At 37.5% G+C, this 17,461-nt stretch overlaps 2 protein-coding genes across 2 annotated transcripts; both read left to right on the top strand.

Moving 5' to 3' along the window:
- The first annotated feature begins 3,855 nt into the window (after window positions 1-3,855).
- LOC115672236 (mediator of RNA polymerase II transcription subunit 15a-like) lies at window positions 3,856-6,925 on the top strand. The gene is made up of 4 exons (XM_030594039.2): window positions 3,856-4,043; window positions 4,160-4,218; window positions 6,133-6,207; window positions 6,414-6,925. Coding segments are annotated over exons 1-4 (507 nt in total). The 5' UTR covers window positions 3,856-4,042; the 3' UTR covers window positions 6,786-6,925.
- A 2,277-nt stretch (window positions 6,926-9,202) lies between these two features.
- LOC115672384 (mediator of RNA polymerase II transcription subunit 15a-like) lies at window positions 9,203-17,461 on the top strand. The gene is made up of 8 exons (XM_056313380.1): window positions 9,203-9,308; window positions 9,705-9,845; window positions 9,961-10,031; window positions 14,120-14,194; window positions 14,402-14,999; window positions 15,115-15,185; window positions 16,634-16,708; window positions 16,915-17,461. The coding sequence occupies exons 1-7, from the start codon at window positions 9,203-9,205 to the stop codon at window positions 16,637-16,639; spliced, it is 1,068 nt and encodes a 355-aa protein (XP_056169355.1). The 3' UTR covers window positions 16,640-16,708; window positions 16,915-17,461.

Genomic DNA, 17,461 nt, shown 5'->3' with positions numbered 1-17,461 from the left:
TCTACATGCATGGAATAAACAATCGTTTTGTTTACGTAATTGGTGCTTAATCTTTTTCTTTCAAATAGTCAATCAGACTCCTTAAACTTCAATACTTTGATGTTACATTGCGTTTGTGATATATCGGTTCTTATTTCCGATTGAAACGATAAAAACTATGGTCGATCTTCAATAGTCGACTCCTGATGATCGATCTTCAATTGTCGGCTCTAGTTTGAATTGCTATTTTCCATAACTAGTAAAACCCAATTGCCAGTGATATTTACTAACAATCCGTTAACCGTTACGGTTGTGATTTTCTGTTATTGCATGATTCGTTGACGTCATCGTGATAGGAACTACCCTGAAAATTATATGCAGATCACGCACATTAGATTGGTTTCTACTAAAATGTTGTGTCATTGCCTAATCAATAAAAAGAACTTACTTTACATGGAGGAAGCAACTTAAAAGTGAACGACGAAATTAAATTTTCGATCATAACAAGAGGAGTGAGTAGTTCAAATTCAAAGATAAAAATCGTGTATTTGTGTCTGTCAATAGAGGAATGAGGACTATTGAAGAGCAAATATGGTTAGTCCATTTCAGGTAAATTCCTATAGTCTACTCATGTTAAGACACAATCCGTTAACTGCTAGGTTTGTGGTTTTCCTGCATGATTCGTTGACGTCATCATGATAGGAATCACCACGAAAATTACAGGCATATCACGCATATTAGATCAGTTTCTACTAAAATGTTGTGTCATTGCCTAATTAATCAAAAGAACTTACTTTACATTGAGGAAGCAAACACAGAAGTGACGACGAAATTAAATTTTCGACCATAACAAGAGAAGTGAGTACTTCAAACTCAGAGATAATGATCATGTAGCTGAATCTGTCAATAGAGGAATGAGGACTGTAGAAGAGCAAATATGGTTAGTCCATTTCAGGTAAATACCTGTAGTCTACTCATATCTAGTTGTAGATATCAAATCCATCTCATCATACTATTTACTTGGTAAATCCAACAGAATTTTGATTGGAGTTATGAATTTTCGCTTATTATGGGAAAACTTACTCACATATACCGGATTTCAACTGCACAAGAGTCCTTCGATTTCTTGCTTATTGAGACGGGCAAAGATCATAATTATCTTTCTTTCTTATAAAAATCGATTTTGCTTCCAAAAAAGCAGCATTCAGAGCATTTGACTTGCCTTTAGAAGGAGAAACATCCCAAAATAGAGTTGATCTTCTAGAAATAGCCTAAAGGCGTTCCAACTTCCAACTCTGGAATGCAGCTTGGGCTCTGCTGTTATTAGTAGTTATCATCTACTGTATTGAAGTTTATCTTCTTTCGTAGTTTATGTTACTCTGAAAATATTCCGAGTCAAATATGGTGCAGATCGGGGATGTGCTGCTCAACTCGCGCCGCATAAAATTTGAACTTAAAGAAAGAGACAAAAGGTCGGTCAAATTTTAAAGAGAGAGAGAGAGAGAGAGAGTGCTAGAGAGAGAGAGAGTTGCGACTTTGCTTTAAATGTACCATAATCCATGCAGGTGCAAATTCTGGGTGCACGAATAAATGGATTATGAAATGGATAAGAACGTACATTTTAATGTAACCTCCATTAATATAAACTCAAGAAATCTCGTAGAAAGTAAAAGTTTCGGAAGGAAATGAGTAACAAATAAAACAGGAGAGAGCTGCACAAAGCACATGATTTTCTGTAAGTACCGGGAGGTCCCGATCCTAGTGTTCTTGTTTGCTTTGCGCCGATAAGTGCAGCGCAGCAAGATTCTAAGTAAGTTTTCGAGCTATTAGTCATGACTTTATCACGGTAGATTTCTCTACTTGATTAGAAAAGAAGGGGCAGACAAAGCCCGAGGGCTGCATGGGAGTATCGAATATTTTTGCGTTGCGGATGTTCTGAGAGATTTGGAGGTCGGTTTAGTGCCCAGTGACTTCTACTGCAACTTCTGCATATCTTTGTTATTGTCTGACCAGTTTGTTTCTGATGGAGGATGGATGCTTCATGTGGTAAATCTTGTCAAGTGTTCGGGTTTCACAACTCTTTCGGTTCATGCAGGGAGATACCAGCAAATGCATTCCAGTGTAAGGATCGATCCATGCATGACCTGAAGCTTGAAAGTCCAACGAGATTGAAAGACAGCTTCAGAGGATATTATGGCAGAAAGAATCATCAGAATTGTTTATGTCCAAACCCAGCTTTAGATCTTCATGTTATACACAAGCACGCAGGGCTCTTCGTCTTTCTTTCTTTTTTAATTTGGTCTTTTTTCCTGGGGAAGAAGTATCGTCAAGTATGCTTTTAAAACAGCCAAGAAGTCCTTTTTGAATTTTCCACCACTATAGGAATATATCGATATATATATATCATACTAGATATTACTGTGTTTTCAAAGTTAGGCAGGTTCGATGTTTATTCAATAAATATGTGATTAGAAATTGACTTCTGCTTCTTCTTTTTTTCTTTTTTTCTTTTTCTAGTGTTTTAAATTTGACTTTTATTTAACGTGAATAGCTGTGATCTTTCCAAATATTCAAATATTGTATTATAAGATTCTTTTCAATTTCGAAATTTAGAATGAAAGGCTTTAAGAAAAAAAAGCTTTTGCAAGACAGACAAATATACCCTAAATTAAATCCTACTCCTATGCAATATGACAAGATTGGACAGAAGAATTTCTACTATAATTTGTATTCGATAACTATTTCATATTGGGTTATGACAACTATTTAAGGAACATTAATAACTACATCCCAAGCCCAAGCATGAGCTCTGCACGCTTATAATAATTTTTCATTAAGCAAGCGCTCTGCACGTGTATAATAATTTTTCATTCTCTTGATAAGATTAAGAGTATTCAACGAATAATTATCTGAGTGATCATTTTATTTTTATCTAAAAAAAAGGATGTAATGAAACTTGTTATTTTATATAAGTGAGGAAAGAGGTGGGTTAAATGAGCAACGAAAAATTGCTTTTTTTTTTTAGAGTGAATTTAGAAGAAGGGCATAAGTGAAAAGTGGAACAATTATTTTTTGTAATCTTGAACAGGAATGGTCATCATGCATTACCATTTGGCCCTGCTTAATTGTAATATTTTACGGATCACTATGGTCATTTTAATTTAGACACCAAGTTTGAAAATTGGTTTAGAGCCATCATTCTCACTAATTTCAAGTGATCATTTTGAAGTATCTATGACATTTAGATTAATTTTACATCTTCTTAATTTAAATAATTCGTGGATTAATTACTCAATTAGAGCATGCGCTGCTCAAGTCAAGTATTGGTTTACTTAGGTTTGCCTAGGTTCATTGCTGGAGCTCCTTTATATTGGGATTTCGTATAAAGATTAACGACTAAATTGAAAAAATTAGAAAATTTAGGATTGAATTAGTATCCGTACAATAAGTTTATTACAGTTGGAGAGACAAATCCCAATTGCTATCAGTATATCATGCTTAGCAATCAAAATACTTTGGACAATATTGTCCCCGCTTCAGTCCCCGGAACAAATACGCCGACAGAGATAAATCCCAATGGCCATCAGCTAGGAGACAGGTGGCCACATCAGCGACGGCGAATCTTCCTTCCTTCCTTTCCTTTCCTTCGCTTTTGCTTGATATACATCGCCGGCCTCGTCAGCTCCCACTCACGCCCTCTTCAGGCGACGAAGAAGGTGAGGAAGAAGGTAAGTGCCCGCCGAAAGGTCTCTCCTTTCGCTGTTCATCATCGGCTCTTCTTTTGGGTTTTTCTGGGGCTCTCGCGGGAACGCGGGAGGTGGGTTTTGGGTTCTTGAATCGGGGTTGATTGTGTTGGTCGTTTGCGATTCGAATCTGCGTTTGTGGGTGTGTGTGCTGATTTTTGTTTGTTGCGTGCATAAGTCCCTTGCGAGAGGCCAATTTGTTGCGGCGAGATTCGGATCAGAGACATCAAGCATCGGGATCACGGGTTCAACAGCAGAACGTGATTGATCAGCAAAAGCGGTCGTACCCATCACAAACAACCCTTCCACAGACATCGACGAGTAAGTCCCTCTGGTAGCTGTCCTAGTTTCGTTTCGTTCTTGCTGTGTTCTCTGGCAAACAAAATATTCTTGGATCTTGAATTACGGATGAAGAGTTATTCTTCTACTTTTTGTAGTGTCTATTGATACGGGGCATCCGGCCGGGGGTGACTGGCAAGAGGAGGCTTACCAAAAGGTTTTGTGCCACCGTTTTGTTTTATTCATTGAATTTAATTGATACTTCTCATATTTTTCTACGGGTTTTACTAGTTTGTTGGTGACCGATCTTTGTTGCTGGAGTTTAGTTATATGGTTTAGTAGGATACAAAAGTACAGAAGCAGAGACGAGAGTATTTGTAGTTTTAGAAGGTCAAGCCAGGGAAAGGAATTCATTCGCAAGAGATTTTGGTTTGGAAATTGACTTGATGGCAAATAAAGCTGCGAGATGGAAATGGGTATTTGGCAACGATCCGTTGATAGTGTAATCTTATGTCTGAAGTATCAGAATGTGGGCAAGTTGCATAATGAACTATAGTTTGGGGGTAGTAGTATAGCCTTGTGCAGTAACCGGTATGACAATAACAACTGCTGAACAGGAGCCAATTCCATTGCTAGAAGTTGTAGAACATCATACATTATGGTGACGGGACTTTTTCTCATAGAAATTTGAAAGCCCTTGAGTGGAATTTGGTTGGCCAATTCTTTACATAGCGTAGTGTGGACAGGTGCTTATGGTTTCTAAACCTTGGAATCCCTTCACCAAAGGCGAATTTCTAATCATGTAGTGACTACAGGCCAGTCGCATTAACATGTATCTAACAATTCTTGTTATGAGAAACTGCAATGTCTAGCCAAGCTTATATTTTGTGAGGATCAGGTATCGATAATGATGCTATTAATCTATAAGTTAAGCATGAGAAGCTGCCAAAGATTATGAAGAGGGAAAAAGAGCAGTTTTGTGCAATGGAAAGAGAAGTCATTTAACTACTGAATCGTGTTTACTTAAGAAAGTTTCCACATTGTGTTAAGATTGCTTTTTTTTCTTTATCAAGGAGCTGTAAAAATAATACCATTGATACGGCTTAATGCGGAAAAGAAATTACAATAATTTTGTCCGTGTCAGTTAATTTCCTTTTCCAGTTTTACTTGCTTTTTTTTAATGTTATCCAGGTGGCGGTCGGTGTCCTGATGAACAGTAGCTTATGCAAGGTCCTAATCTTTTTGTTTCTTCGTACTTGGCTTCTTGTATAAATGACACCCATGCGGTCTAGTCTTATATAAGAGTTGAGCTTTATTAGACCTGTCAAAATGGGTCATAAACCCATTTCTTAACCCATATATTAGTAAATGGGTCATAAATGGGTTAGTTATATTTAGTAAATGAGTCATAAATGGGTAGAAGTCTAATATTAGTATTAAATGGGTCATAAATGGGTCGTAAATGGGTCGTAAATGAGTTTACAACTGATTTAAACTCAACTCATCTCTCTCACCCTTACTCAACCTTGCGCTCACTCACTTCGCACTCTCATCTCAGTTTGGGTATGAATTTTCCTAGATTTAATTAAATATGGAAGTGTTTTAGCAATATGGGTATGATCGGGTATGGGTTGGGTATGGGTCGGGTATGGGTCGGGTCAGGTATGGGTCAAGAAAATTGCATTACGCATAAATGGGTCATAAATGGGTTAATGGGTCAATTTGGGTCGGACCATTTATGACCCGACCCAAACCCGACCCGACCCACCCATTTGACAGGTCTAAGCTTTATTTAGATATCTATTGTGAGCCCTAACATGTGACTATCTGTTTCCAGTAATCTGAAAATGCTGAAGTCATTTTGTCCTCTCCTTCATTCTTCTTCCCGCTCCTTATCTCATGTTTCTTTGCTCTTGGAAGACAATTATAGTCGAAAATTTATAGATCATATGATAATTAGCCATGGGGAAATACTATCGGTGGAACTTCCTTTTAGTTGTCTGCCGGTAATGTGAGTGTTGGTAGTTTTTTTTCTGATTAAGTATTGAAAGACATATGTTATTTGATTTGTAGAAGAAAACGACCCAGGAGGAGTTTGTATTGATCAATAGACTACTTATTTTTCTTGCAGATCAAATCCATGAGGGAAGCATATTTACCTGAATTGAATGACATGTACCAGAAAATCTTTATGAAGGTACAGCAGGTATATAAAGAAAGTCTGTTATTGAGAACATTCCGATAGCGCTGTTGAGAAAGTTATTGCTTACTTTTGATTCTTTCCTAATGATGTTACATGGAGTAAACATTTCTTAAGAAAGGCAGCATATATAATTGATCTATAAATCTTTGATTGATGTATCATCCTGTTCAATCTCTTTCTTATTACTTGTTATTCTTATACATTGCCAGCACGAGTCTCTTTCACAACAGCCAAAGTCAGAGCAGCTTGAAAAATTGAAAGCTTTTAAAGGGATGTTGGAGCGCTTAATTACTGTTTTGCAAGTTACCAAAGCTGATATAGGGCCTACTTTCAAGGAGAAGCTGGTTCATTATGAGAGACAGATAATAAACTTTATAAACACAAGCAGGCCCAGGAAAGTAGCTATGCAGCAAGGGCAACTTCCCCCTCCTCATATGCAAATGCAGCAGCAGCAGCAATTGCAACCTCAAATTACTCAAGTGCAGTCACATGAAAATCAAATGAACCTTCAGTTGATCGATGAATTTACAAGGCTGTGTAGCATCAATGCAGCTGAATCCGGAGCATTTGACTTGCCTTAAGAAGGAGAAACATCCCAAATTAGAGTTGATCTTCAAGAAATAGCCCAAAGGCCTTCCAACTTCCAACTCTGGAATGCGGCTTGCGATCTGCTGTTATTAGTAGTTATCATCTACTGTATTAAAGTATATCTTCTTTCGTAGTTCTATGTTACTCTGTGAATATTTCGAGTCGAATATGGTGCTGTTGAAAGAAAAAAACTGGATTGAGTGCTTGCCTAGGTCTATATGACCCTAAGTTTTTTATTTATAATAAAGGCAAAATGTCAAAATTACAATATTACCCTTATTACTGTAATAGGTATGTGATTAGAATTGACTTTTGCTTCTTCTTCTCTTTTTTGCCTTTTGTAGTGTTTTAAATTTGACTTTTACCTAAATGTGAATAGTTATAATCTTTACAAATATACGAATTTTGTGTATTTATGGTCATTATAGAAATTCTTTTCTATTTTGAAATTTAGAACAAAGGCTATAAAAAAAAGGCTTTTGCAAGACGGACAAAAATACCCTGAATTAAATCCTACCCTAACGCAATATGACAAGATTAGACAGAAGAATTTCTACTATAGTTGATATTGGATAATTATTTCATATCGGGTTATGACAACTATAACTAATAATTACATCTCAAGCACGCACTAAGCAAATGTCCACATATTTTCTTTCTCTTGATATGATTAAGAGGATTCGACGAATAATTTTGAGTGATAGTTTTATTATTAATTGAAAAAGGATGTAATGAAACTTGCTATTTTCAAAGGGTGAAGAGAGAAGTGGGTTACATGAGAAGTGAAAGATTGCTATTTTTTAAGAGTGAAGTGAGAAGTAGGGCATAAGTGAAAAATTTGAACAATTTTTTTTTATAATCTTGAGCAGGAACAATTATTACGGGTTTCATTTTAATATTTTAAGGATCACTATGGTCATTTTAGATTGGACACCAAGTCTGAAAGTTGGTTTAGAGCCCTTGCCACTTTCGAGCAGCGATGAGTATGATTTGGGTGGGCAATTCCCACCTAGAAATCGGGAGCTGCCCACTCAGGACTGATTCCAAAAAATTGAAATTAGAAACCGTCCATTGGTTCTATGAACCCACTTGGAAATCGGATCAGACCACCGATCGGGTTCCTAGTTGAGTCCATGGAATCGGTCCCACCAAGCTTCTCCGGACAAATAAAAAAATGATAAGAGAAAAGAGCATGTTATATTGATCTTTTCTTGCCCTCTGCAACTTTTCAAACTTCCGCACGACATACTGCAATCCTCAAGGAGCTCTCATTTAAGCTAACAAATTAAATGAGGCTAAGACCCTCAAAAACAATGATGCAATGTAAATAACTTTCGCTGAAAGTGAACTAAATTATATATATCGATCTGGGTAGGCGGTTCCATGCCCAAAATCGGCAACTGGACCAGTCTCCATGGGAACTGCTAGTTCTGGAGTGTTCGGTCCAGTCCGATTTCGGGTGGTCGGACGATTCTCGGTTTCTTTGCACACTGATCATTCTGAAGTATCTATTACATCTAGATTAATTTCCCATTTTGTTAATTAAAGTAGAATCGGTGGATTAATTACTCAATTAAAGCATGCGCTGCATAAGTTAATTAGCATGTAACTTGGGCTTGCCCACGCTCGTTGTTGAGCTCCTTTAATATTCTGAAAATGGGAATATCACCCAATCAATCCTAAATTTATTGTACATATGCTAATTTAATCTTGATTTTTTTTAATTTTATCAATTTAATCCTAAACCTTTGCGTGAAATTATCATTTCAATCAATTTACGCCAAAAATTGCTGACGCTGGGGTCCAGCTATCGCCGGTCATCCTACATGGCACATCGTCACGTTAGCGATTTTCGACGAAAATTAGTCGGAATTAAGTGTAGCCGTTTAGGACCGTATTGGCAATATTGAAAAATTTAAGATTAAATTGGCATATATACTATAAGTTTACTCCAATTCAAGACTCCGAATCACATTATGCTGGAAAAGTATCAATGCTCAAGGTTAAATTTATAATTTAGGGGGAAAATTTCAAATGAAGGCATGAAATGAAGCCGTTTTCTAAAAATAAGACCCATAGTGGATCTTGTCTCAAATATGGTCAAGGCCCGCTAAAGCTTCATCGATGTACTTATTTTGGCGGCTAGATTATAAGCAATTTTGTCTAAAACGTTATGAAGCATGTTCTTTCCATAGTTCCCTACCCAGGCCGCCGGCATCTCGCGATTGATGCCAGAGAAGGTGAACCTGCACACCTGCGTCGTCGCTGAGAGTGCACCAATCTTTCGATCAGTCTCATCATCTTGGTGATATTCATAAAGCAGCCGAGGAGCTTGCTGGTGAAGGTGTGGCTGCCGGCGACGGCGATAGTGGGGCTAGTGGTGGTTGGGTTGGGTTACACCAGGCCAGCGATGAACCCGGCGAACGCGTTTGGATGGGCGTACATGAACAACTGGCACAACATGGGGGAGCAATTCGAGTACTGGATTTCCCAATTTGCAAGTGCGGTTTTGGAGGGTTGGGCATTCAAGCTCTTGTTAAAGCCAAGGATTTGAGATAAGATCTAGTCTGGTCCCTTTTTCTAAAAAAATGATTCCACTTCATGTTCTCACTTGGAATTTTTCTTAAATTAGCTCGTCAATATTCTCTAATCTACTTGGAATTTCGAGCTTTATGCTCGAAAAGCAATGGGCCGAGCTCGAACCCGATCCATGTTGCGACCCGGCCCGACCGGTTTTCCGACGAAGGTCCGAGGCAAAGCCACGTTACGGCACGACAAAAACGAGGACACAGGTGGCCACGTCAGTGAATCTTCTTGTTCTTCTTTCTTTCGCCTTGTTTTGTCTTTTGTATATCAACGACCTCGTCAGCTCTTTACAGCAAACATAGTCGAAATCAATCCACCCTCTTCAGGCGAAGAAAATAAGTTAAAAAAAGCAGGCCAATTTGTTGCAGCGAGGTATGCATCGGGATCACTAGCTCAACAACAGAATTTGATTGATCAGCAAAAGCAGTTGTACCCATCACAAACACCCCTTCCAGAGGCATCGACAAGTAAGTCTCTCTGGTAACTGTCCTAGTTTCGTTTCTTTCTTGCTGTGTTCTCTGGCAAACAAAATATTCTTGGATCTTGAATTATGGATGAAGAGTTATTCTTCTACTTTTGTAGTGTCTTTTGATAGCTCTGCCCAGAGGGGGCATTCGGCCGGGGGTGACTGGCAAGAGGAGGCTTACCAAAAGGTTTTGTGCCACAGTTTTGTTTTATTCATTGACTTTTATGGAATGCATGAATTATGCGTGATACTTCTCGTATTTTTCTACGGGTTTTACTAGTTTGTTGGTGACCGATCTTTGTTGCTGGACTTTAGTTATATGATTTAGTAGGATACAAAAGTAAAAAGAACAGATCCTTACCAAAAAAAAAAAAAAAGTAAAAAGAACAGATGAGAGTATTTGTAGTTTTATAAGGTCAAGCCAGGGAAAGGAATTCATTCGCATGAGATTTTGGTTTGCAAATTGACTTGATAGAAAATATAGTTGTGAGACAGAAATGGGTATTCTGCAACGAACTGTTGATAGCGTAATCTTATGTCCGAAGTATCAGAATGTGGGCAAGTTGCATAATGAACTATAGTTTGGGGGTAGTAGTATAGCCTTGGGCAGTAACCTGTATGACAATAACAACTGCTGAACAGGAGCCAGTTCCATTGCTAGAAGTTGTAGAACATCATACATTATAGTGATGGGACTTTTTCCAAGAGAAATTTGAAAGCCCTTGAGTGGAATTTGGTTAGCCAATTCTTTGCGTAGTGTAGTGTGGACAGGTGCTTATGGTTTCTTTTGAGTGGAATTTGGTTAGCCAATTCTTTACGTAGTGTAGTGTGGACAGGTGCTTATGGTTTCTTAACCTAGGAATCCCTTCACCAAAGGTGAATTTCTAATTATGTAGTGACTCCAGGCCATTCGAATTAACATGTATCTAACAATTCTTGTAATGAAAAACTGCAGTGTCTAGCGAAGCTTAAATTTTGTGAGGATCAGGTATCGATAATGATGCTATTAATCTATAAGTTAAGCATGAGAAGCTGCCAAAGATTATGAAGAGGGAAAAAGAGCAGTTTTGTGCAATGGAAAGAGAAGTCATTTAACTACTGAATCGTGTTTACTTAAGAATGTTTCCACGCTGTGTTAAGATTGCTTTTTTTTTTCTTTATCAATGAGCTGTAAAAGATTATACCATTGATACGTCTTTATGCAGAAAAGAAATTGCCATAATTTTGTCCGTGTCAGTTAATTTCCTTTTCCAGTTTTACTTGCTTTTTTTTAATGTTATCCAGGTGGCGGTCGGTGTCCTGATGAACAGTAGCTTATGCAAGTTGCTAATTTTTTTTTTCTTTGTACTTGGCTTCTTGTATAAATGACACCGATGCGGTCTAGTCTTATATAAGAGTTGAGCTTTATTTAGATATCCATTGTGAGTCCTAACATGTGAATATCTGTTTCCAGTAATCTGAAAATGCTGAGTCATTTTGTCCTCTCCTTCATTCTTCTTCCCGCTCCTTATTTCATATTTCTTTGCTCTTGGAAGACGATTATAGTCGAAAATTTATAGATCATATGATAATTAGCCATGGGGAAATACTATCGGTGGAACTTCCTTTCAGTTGTCTGCCATTAATGGGAGCGTGGGTAGTTTTTTTCTGAATAAGTATTGAAGGGTATGTGTTATTTGATTTGTAGAAGAAAATGACCCAGGAGGAGTTTGGATTGATCAATAGACTACTTATTTTTGTTGCAGATGAAATCCATGAGGGAAGCATATTTACCTGAATTGAGTGAGATGTACCAGAAAATCTTTATGGAGATACAGTAGGTATGTAAAGAAAGTCTGTTATTGAGAACATTCCAATAGAGCTGTTGAGAAAGTTATTGCTTAGTTTTGATTCTTTCCTAATGATGTTACATGGAGTAAACATTTCTTAAGAAAGGCAGCCAATATAATTGATTTTTAAATCTTTGAATGAGGTATCATCCCATTCGATCTCTTTCTGATCACATGTTATTCTTATACATTGCCAGCACAAGTCTCTTCCACAACAGTCAAAGTCAGAGCAGCTTGAAAAATTGAAAGCTTTTAAAGGGATGTTGGAGCGCGTAATTGCTGTTTTGCAAATTAACAAAGCTGATATTGTGCCTAGTTTGAAGGAGAAGCTGGTTCATTACGAGAAACAGATAATAAACTTTATAAACGGAAGCAGGCCCAAGAAAGTAGCTATGCAGCAAGGGCAACTTCCAGTTCCTCATATGCAAATGCAGCAGCAGCAATCGCAACCTCAAATTACTCAAGTGCAGTCACATGAAAATCAAATGAACCCTCAGTTACAATCAATGAATTTACAAGGTTCTGTAGCATCAATGCTGCAGAACAACATGGGAAATTGGCATTATAATTTTATGTCTTCTTTGTCTGGGGTTTCAAATGCACAGCAAACCATGATTCAACAGCAACCTGCACAATTGCAGCAGCAAGTGGGCCTGCAACAACAGGCCAATTTATTGCAGCGAGATATGCATCAGAGACTTCAAGCATCGGGATCATTGTTTCAACAGCAGAATGTGATTGATCAGCAAATGCAGTTGTACCCGTCTCAAACACCCCTTTCAAAGACGTCGACAAGTAAGTCTCTCTGTTAACTGTCCTAGTGTTTTTCTCCTTCTATGTTCTCTGGCAAACAAAATATTATTAGATCTTAAATTATAGATGAAGAGTTATTCTTCTACTTTTGTAGTGTCTATTGATAGCTCTGCCCAGATGGGGCATTCGGCCAGGGGTGACTGGCAAGAGGAGGCTTAACAAAAGGTTTTGTGCCACAGTTTTGGTTTATCATTGAATTTTTTGGAATGCATGTATTATGTGTGATACTTCTTGTATTTTTCTACGGGTTTTACTAGTTTGTTGGTGACTGATCTTTGTTGTTGGACTTTAGTTATAGTTGCTGGACTTTAGTTATATGGTTTAGTAGGATACAAAAGTAAAAGAACAGATGAGAGTATTTGTAGTTTTATAAGGTCCAGCCAGGGAAAGGAATTCATTCGCATGAGTTTGGAAATTGACTTGATAGAAAATATAGCTGTGAGACAGAAATGGGTATGCGGCAACGAACTGTTGATAGCGTAATCTTATGTCCAAAGTATCAGAATGTGGGCAAGTTGCATAATGAACTATAGTTTGGCGTTAGTGGTATAGCCTTGTGCAGTAACCGGTATGACATTAACAACTGCTGAACAGGAGCCAATTCCATTGCTAGAAGTTATAGAACATCATACATTATGGTGACGGAACTTTTTCTTAGAGAAATTTGAAAGCCCATGAGTGGAATTTGGTTAGCCAATTCTTTACATAGTGTAGTGTGGACAGGTGCTTATGGTTTCTTAACCTAGGAATCCCTTCACCAAAGGTGAATTTCTAATTATGGAGTGACTCCAGGCCACTCGAATTAACATGTATCTAACAATTCTTGTTATGAAAAACTGCAACGTCTAGTGAAGCTTATATTTTGTGAGGATCAGGCCTCGATAATGATGCTATTAATCTATAAGCTAAGCATGAGAAGCTGCCAAAGATTATAAAGAGGGAAAAAGAGCAGTTTTGTGCAATGGAAAGAGAAGTCATTTAACTGCTGGATCGTGTTTACTTAAGAATGTTTCTGCGTTGTGTTAAGATTGCTTTTTTTTCTTTATCAAGGAGCTGTAAAAGATAATACCATTGATACGTCTTAATGTGGAAAAGAAATCACCATAATTTTGTCTCTGTCAGTTAATTTCCTTTTCCAGTTTTACTTGCCTTTTTTTTAATGTTATCCAGGTGGCGGTCGGTGTCCTCATGAACAGTAGCTTATGCAAGTTGCTAATCTTTTTTGTTCTTCGTACTTGGCTTCTTGTATAAATGACACCGATGCGGTCTAGTCTTATATAAGAGTTGAGCTTTATTTAGATATCCATTGTGAGTCCTAACATGTGACTATCTGTTTCCAGTAATCTGAAAATGCTGAAGTCATTTTGTCCTCTCCTTCATTCTTCTTCCTGCTCCTTATTTCATGTTTCTTTGCTCTTGGTAGACGATTATGGTTGAAAATTTATAGATCATATGATAATTAGCCATGGGGAAATACTATTGGTGGAACTTCCTTTCAATTGTCTGCCAATAATATGAGTGTGTGTAGTTTTTTTCTGAATAAGTATTGAAAGATATATGTTATTTGATTTGTAGAAGAAATAAACCCAGGAGGAGTTTGGATTGATCAATAGACTACTTAGTTTTGTTGCAGATGAAATCCATGAGGGAAGCATATTTACCTGAATTGAATGAGATGTACCAGAAAATCTTTATAAAGATACAGCAGGTATGTAAAGAAATTCTGTTATTGAGAACATTCCAATAGAGCTATAGAGAAAGTTATTGCTTAAATTTTGATTCTTTCCTACTGATGCTACATGGAGTAAACATTTCTCAAGAAAGGCAGCCAATATAATTGATTTTTAAATCTTTGAATGATGTATCATCCCGTTTGATCTCTTTTTGATCACATGTTATTCTTATATATTGCCAGCATGAGTCTCTTCCACAACAGCCAAATTCAGAGCAGCTTGAAAAATTGAAAGCTTTTAAAGGGATGTTGGAGCGCGTAATTGCTGTTTTGCAATTTGACAAAGCTGATATAGTGCCTAGTTTGAAGGAGAAGCTGGTTCATTACGAGAAACAGATAATAAACTTTATAAACGGAAGCAGGGCCAGGAAAGTAGCTATGCAGCAAGGGCAACTTCCAGCTCCTCATATGCAAATGCAGCAGCAGCAATTGCAAACTCAAATTACTCAAGTGCAGTCACATGAAAATCAAATGAACCTTCAGTTACAATCAATGAACTTACCAGGTTCTGTAGCATCAATGCAACAGAATAACATGGGAAATTGGCATCATAATTTTATGTCTTCTTTGTCTGGGGTTTCAAATGCACAGCAAACCATGATTCAACAGCAACCTGCACAATTGCAGCAGCAAGTGGGCCTGCAACAACAGGCCAATTTATTGCAGCGAGATATGCATCAGAGACTTCAAGCATCGGGATCATTGTTTCAACAGCAGAATGTGATTGATCAGCAAATGCAGTTGTACCCATCACAAACACCCCTTTCAGAGACACCGACAAGTAAGTCTCTCTGGTAACTGTCCTAGTTTTGTTTCTTTCTTGCTATGTTCTCTGGCAAACAAAATATTATTAGATCTTAAATTATAGATGAAGAGTTATTCTTCTACTTTTGTAGTGTCTATTGATAGCTCTGCCCAGATGGGGCATTCGGCCAGGGGTGACTGGCAAGAGGCGGCTTACCAAAAGGTTTTGTGCCACAGTTTTGTTTTATTCATTGAATTTTATGCAACGCATGTATTATGCGTGATACTTCTCGTATATTTCTACAGGTTTAACTAGTTTGTTGGCGACTGACCCTTGTTGCTGGACTTTGGCTATAGTTGCTCGACTTTAGTCGTATGGTTTAGTAGGATACAAAAGTAAAAAGAACAGATGATAGTATTTGTAGTTTAATAAGGTCAAGCCAGGTAAAGGAATTCATTCGCATGAGATTTTGGTTTGGAAATTGACTTGATAGAAAATATAGCTGTGAGACAGAAATGGGTATTCGGCAACGAACTGTTGATAGCGTAATCTTATGTCCAAAGTATCAGAATGTGGGGAAGTTGCATAGTGAACTATAATTTGGGGATAGTGGTATAGCCTTGTGTCGTAACCGGTATGACAAGAGGAGCCAATTCCATTGCTAGAAGTTGTAGGACATCATACATTATGGTGATGGGACTTTTTCTCAGAGAAATTTGAAAGTCCTTAGCCAATTCTTTACATAGTGTAGTGTGGACAGGTGCTTATGGTTTCTAAACCTAGGAATCGCTTCACCAAAGGTGAATTTCTAATTATATAGTGACTCCAGGCCACTCGCATTGAAATGTGTCTAACAATTCTTGTTATGAAAAACTGCAATGTCTAGCCAAGATTATATTTTGTGAGGATCAGGTGTCGATAATGATGCTATTAATCTATAAGTTAAGCATGAGAAGCTGCCAAAGATTATGAAGAGGGAAAAAGAACAGTTTTGTGCAATGGAAAGAGAAGTCATTTAACTACTGAATCGTGTTTACTTAAGAATGTTTCCGTGTTGTGTTAAGATTGCTGTTTCTTCTTTATCAAGGAGCTGTAAAAGAAAATACCATTGATACGTCTTAATGCAGAAAAGAAATTACCATAATTTTGTCCGTGTCAGTTAATTTCCTTTTCCAGTCTTAGTTGCTTTTTTTTTAATGTTATCCAGGTGGCGGTCAGCGTCTTGATGAACAGGAGCTTATGCAAGTTGCTAATCTTTTCCATTTTTCGTACTTGGCGTCTTCTATAATCAACACCGATGCAGTCTAGTCTTATATAAGAGTTGAGCTTTAGTTAGATTTCCATTGTGAGTGCTAACATGTGACTATCTGTTTCCAGTAATCTGAAAATGTTGAAGTGATTTTGTCCTCTCCTTCATTGTTCTTCCTGTTCGTTATTTCATGTTTCTTTGCTCTTGGAAGACGATTATAGTCGAAAATTTATAGATCATATGATAATTAGCCATGGGGAAATACTATCGGTGGAACTTCCTTTCAGTTGTCTGCCATTAATGAGAGTGTGGGTAGTTTTTTTCTGAATAAGTATTGAAAAATATATGTTATTTGATTTGTAGAAGAAAACGGCCCAGGAGGAGTTTGGATTGATCGATAGACTACTTATTTTTGTTTCAGATGTAATCCATGAGGGAAGCTTATTTACTTGAATTGAATGAGATGTACCAGAAAATCTCCATGAAGTTACAGCAGGTATGTAAAGAGAGTCTGTTATTGAGAACATTCCGATAGCGCTGTCGAGAAAGTTATTGCTTAATTTTGATTCTTTCCTAATGACGTTACATGGAGTAAACATTTCTTAAGAAAGGCAGCCAATATAATGGATTTTTATATCTTTGAATGATGTATTATCCAGTTCGATCTCTTTCTGATCACATGTTATTCTTATACATTTCCAGCACGAGTCTCTTCCACAACAGCTAAAGTCAGAGCAGCTTGAAAAATTGAAAGCTTTTAAAGGGATGTTGGAACGTGTAATTGCTGTTTTGCAATTTGACAAAGCTGATATAGTGCCTAGTTTCAAGGAGAAGCTGGTTCATTACGAGAAACAGATAATAAACTTTATAAACGGAAGCAGGGCCAGGAAAGTAGCTATGCAGCAAGGGTAACTTCCCCCTCCTCATATGCAAATGCAGCAGTGGCAGCAGCAATCGCAACCTCAAATTACTCAAGTGCAGTCACATGAAAATCAAAGGAACCTTCAGTTGATCGATGAATTTACCAGGTTCTGTAGCATCAATGCAGCAGAATTCGCAGCATTTGACTTGCGTTAAGAAGGAGAAACATCCCAAAATAGAGTTGATCTTCAAGAAATAGCCCAATGGCGTTCCAACTTCGAACTCTGGAATGCAGCTTGGGCTCCGCTGTTATTAGTAGTTATCATTTACTGTATTAAAGTATATCTTCTTTCGTAGTTTATGTTCTCTCAAAATATTTCGAGTTGAA

This window comes from Syzygium oleosum, unplaced genomic scaffold (genome assembly GCF_021117445.2).
Source record: "Syzygium oleosum isolate NSW1041296 unplaced genomic scaffold, Sole_v2.1 Sole_v2.07, whole genome shotgun sequence".
In the NCBI taxonomy this organism is placed as follows: domain Eukaryota; kingdom Viridiplantae; phylum Streptophyta; class Magnoliopsida; order Myrtales; family Myrtaceae; genus Syzygium; species Syzygium oleosum.
Note: the sequence above shows the minus strand (reverse complement) of the source record. Positions and strands in the feature narration are given on the sequence as shown.

Bases quoted from the DNA above. Each gene is read 5' to 3' on its own strand.
- LOC115672236 (XM_030594039.2), top strand. The intron at 4,219-6,132 runs GTTTTGTGCCAC...TTTTTCTTGCAG, and splicing joins AAGAGGAGGCTTACCAAAAG to ATCAAATCCATGAGGGAAGC. The intron at 6,208-6,413 runs GTATATAAAGAA...ATACATTGCCAG, and splicing joins TCTTTATGAAGGTACAGCAG to CACGAGTCTCTTTCACAACA.
- LOC115672384 (XM_056313380.1), top strand. From the start codon at position 9,203: ATGAACCCGGCGAACGCGTTTGGATGGGCGTACATGAACAACTGGCAC. The intron at 9,309-9,704 runs GTTGGGCATTCA...CACCCTCTTCAG, and splicing joins TGCAAGTGCGGTTTTGGAGG to GCGAAGAAAATAAGTTAAAA. The intron at 10,032-14,119 runs GTTTTGTGCCAC...GTTTTGTTGCAG, and splicing joins AAGAGGAGGCTTACCAAAAG to ATGAAATCCATGAGGGAAGC.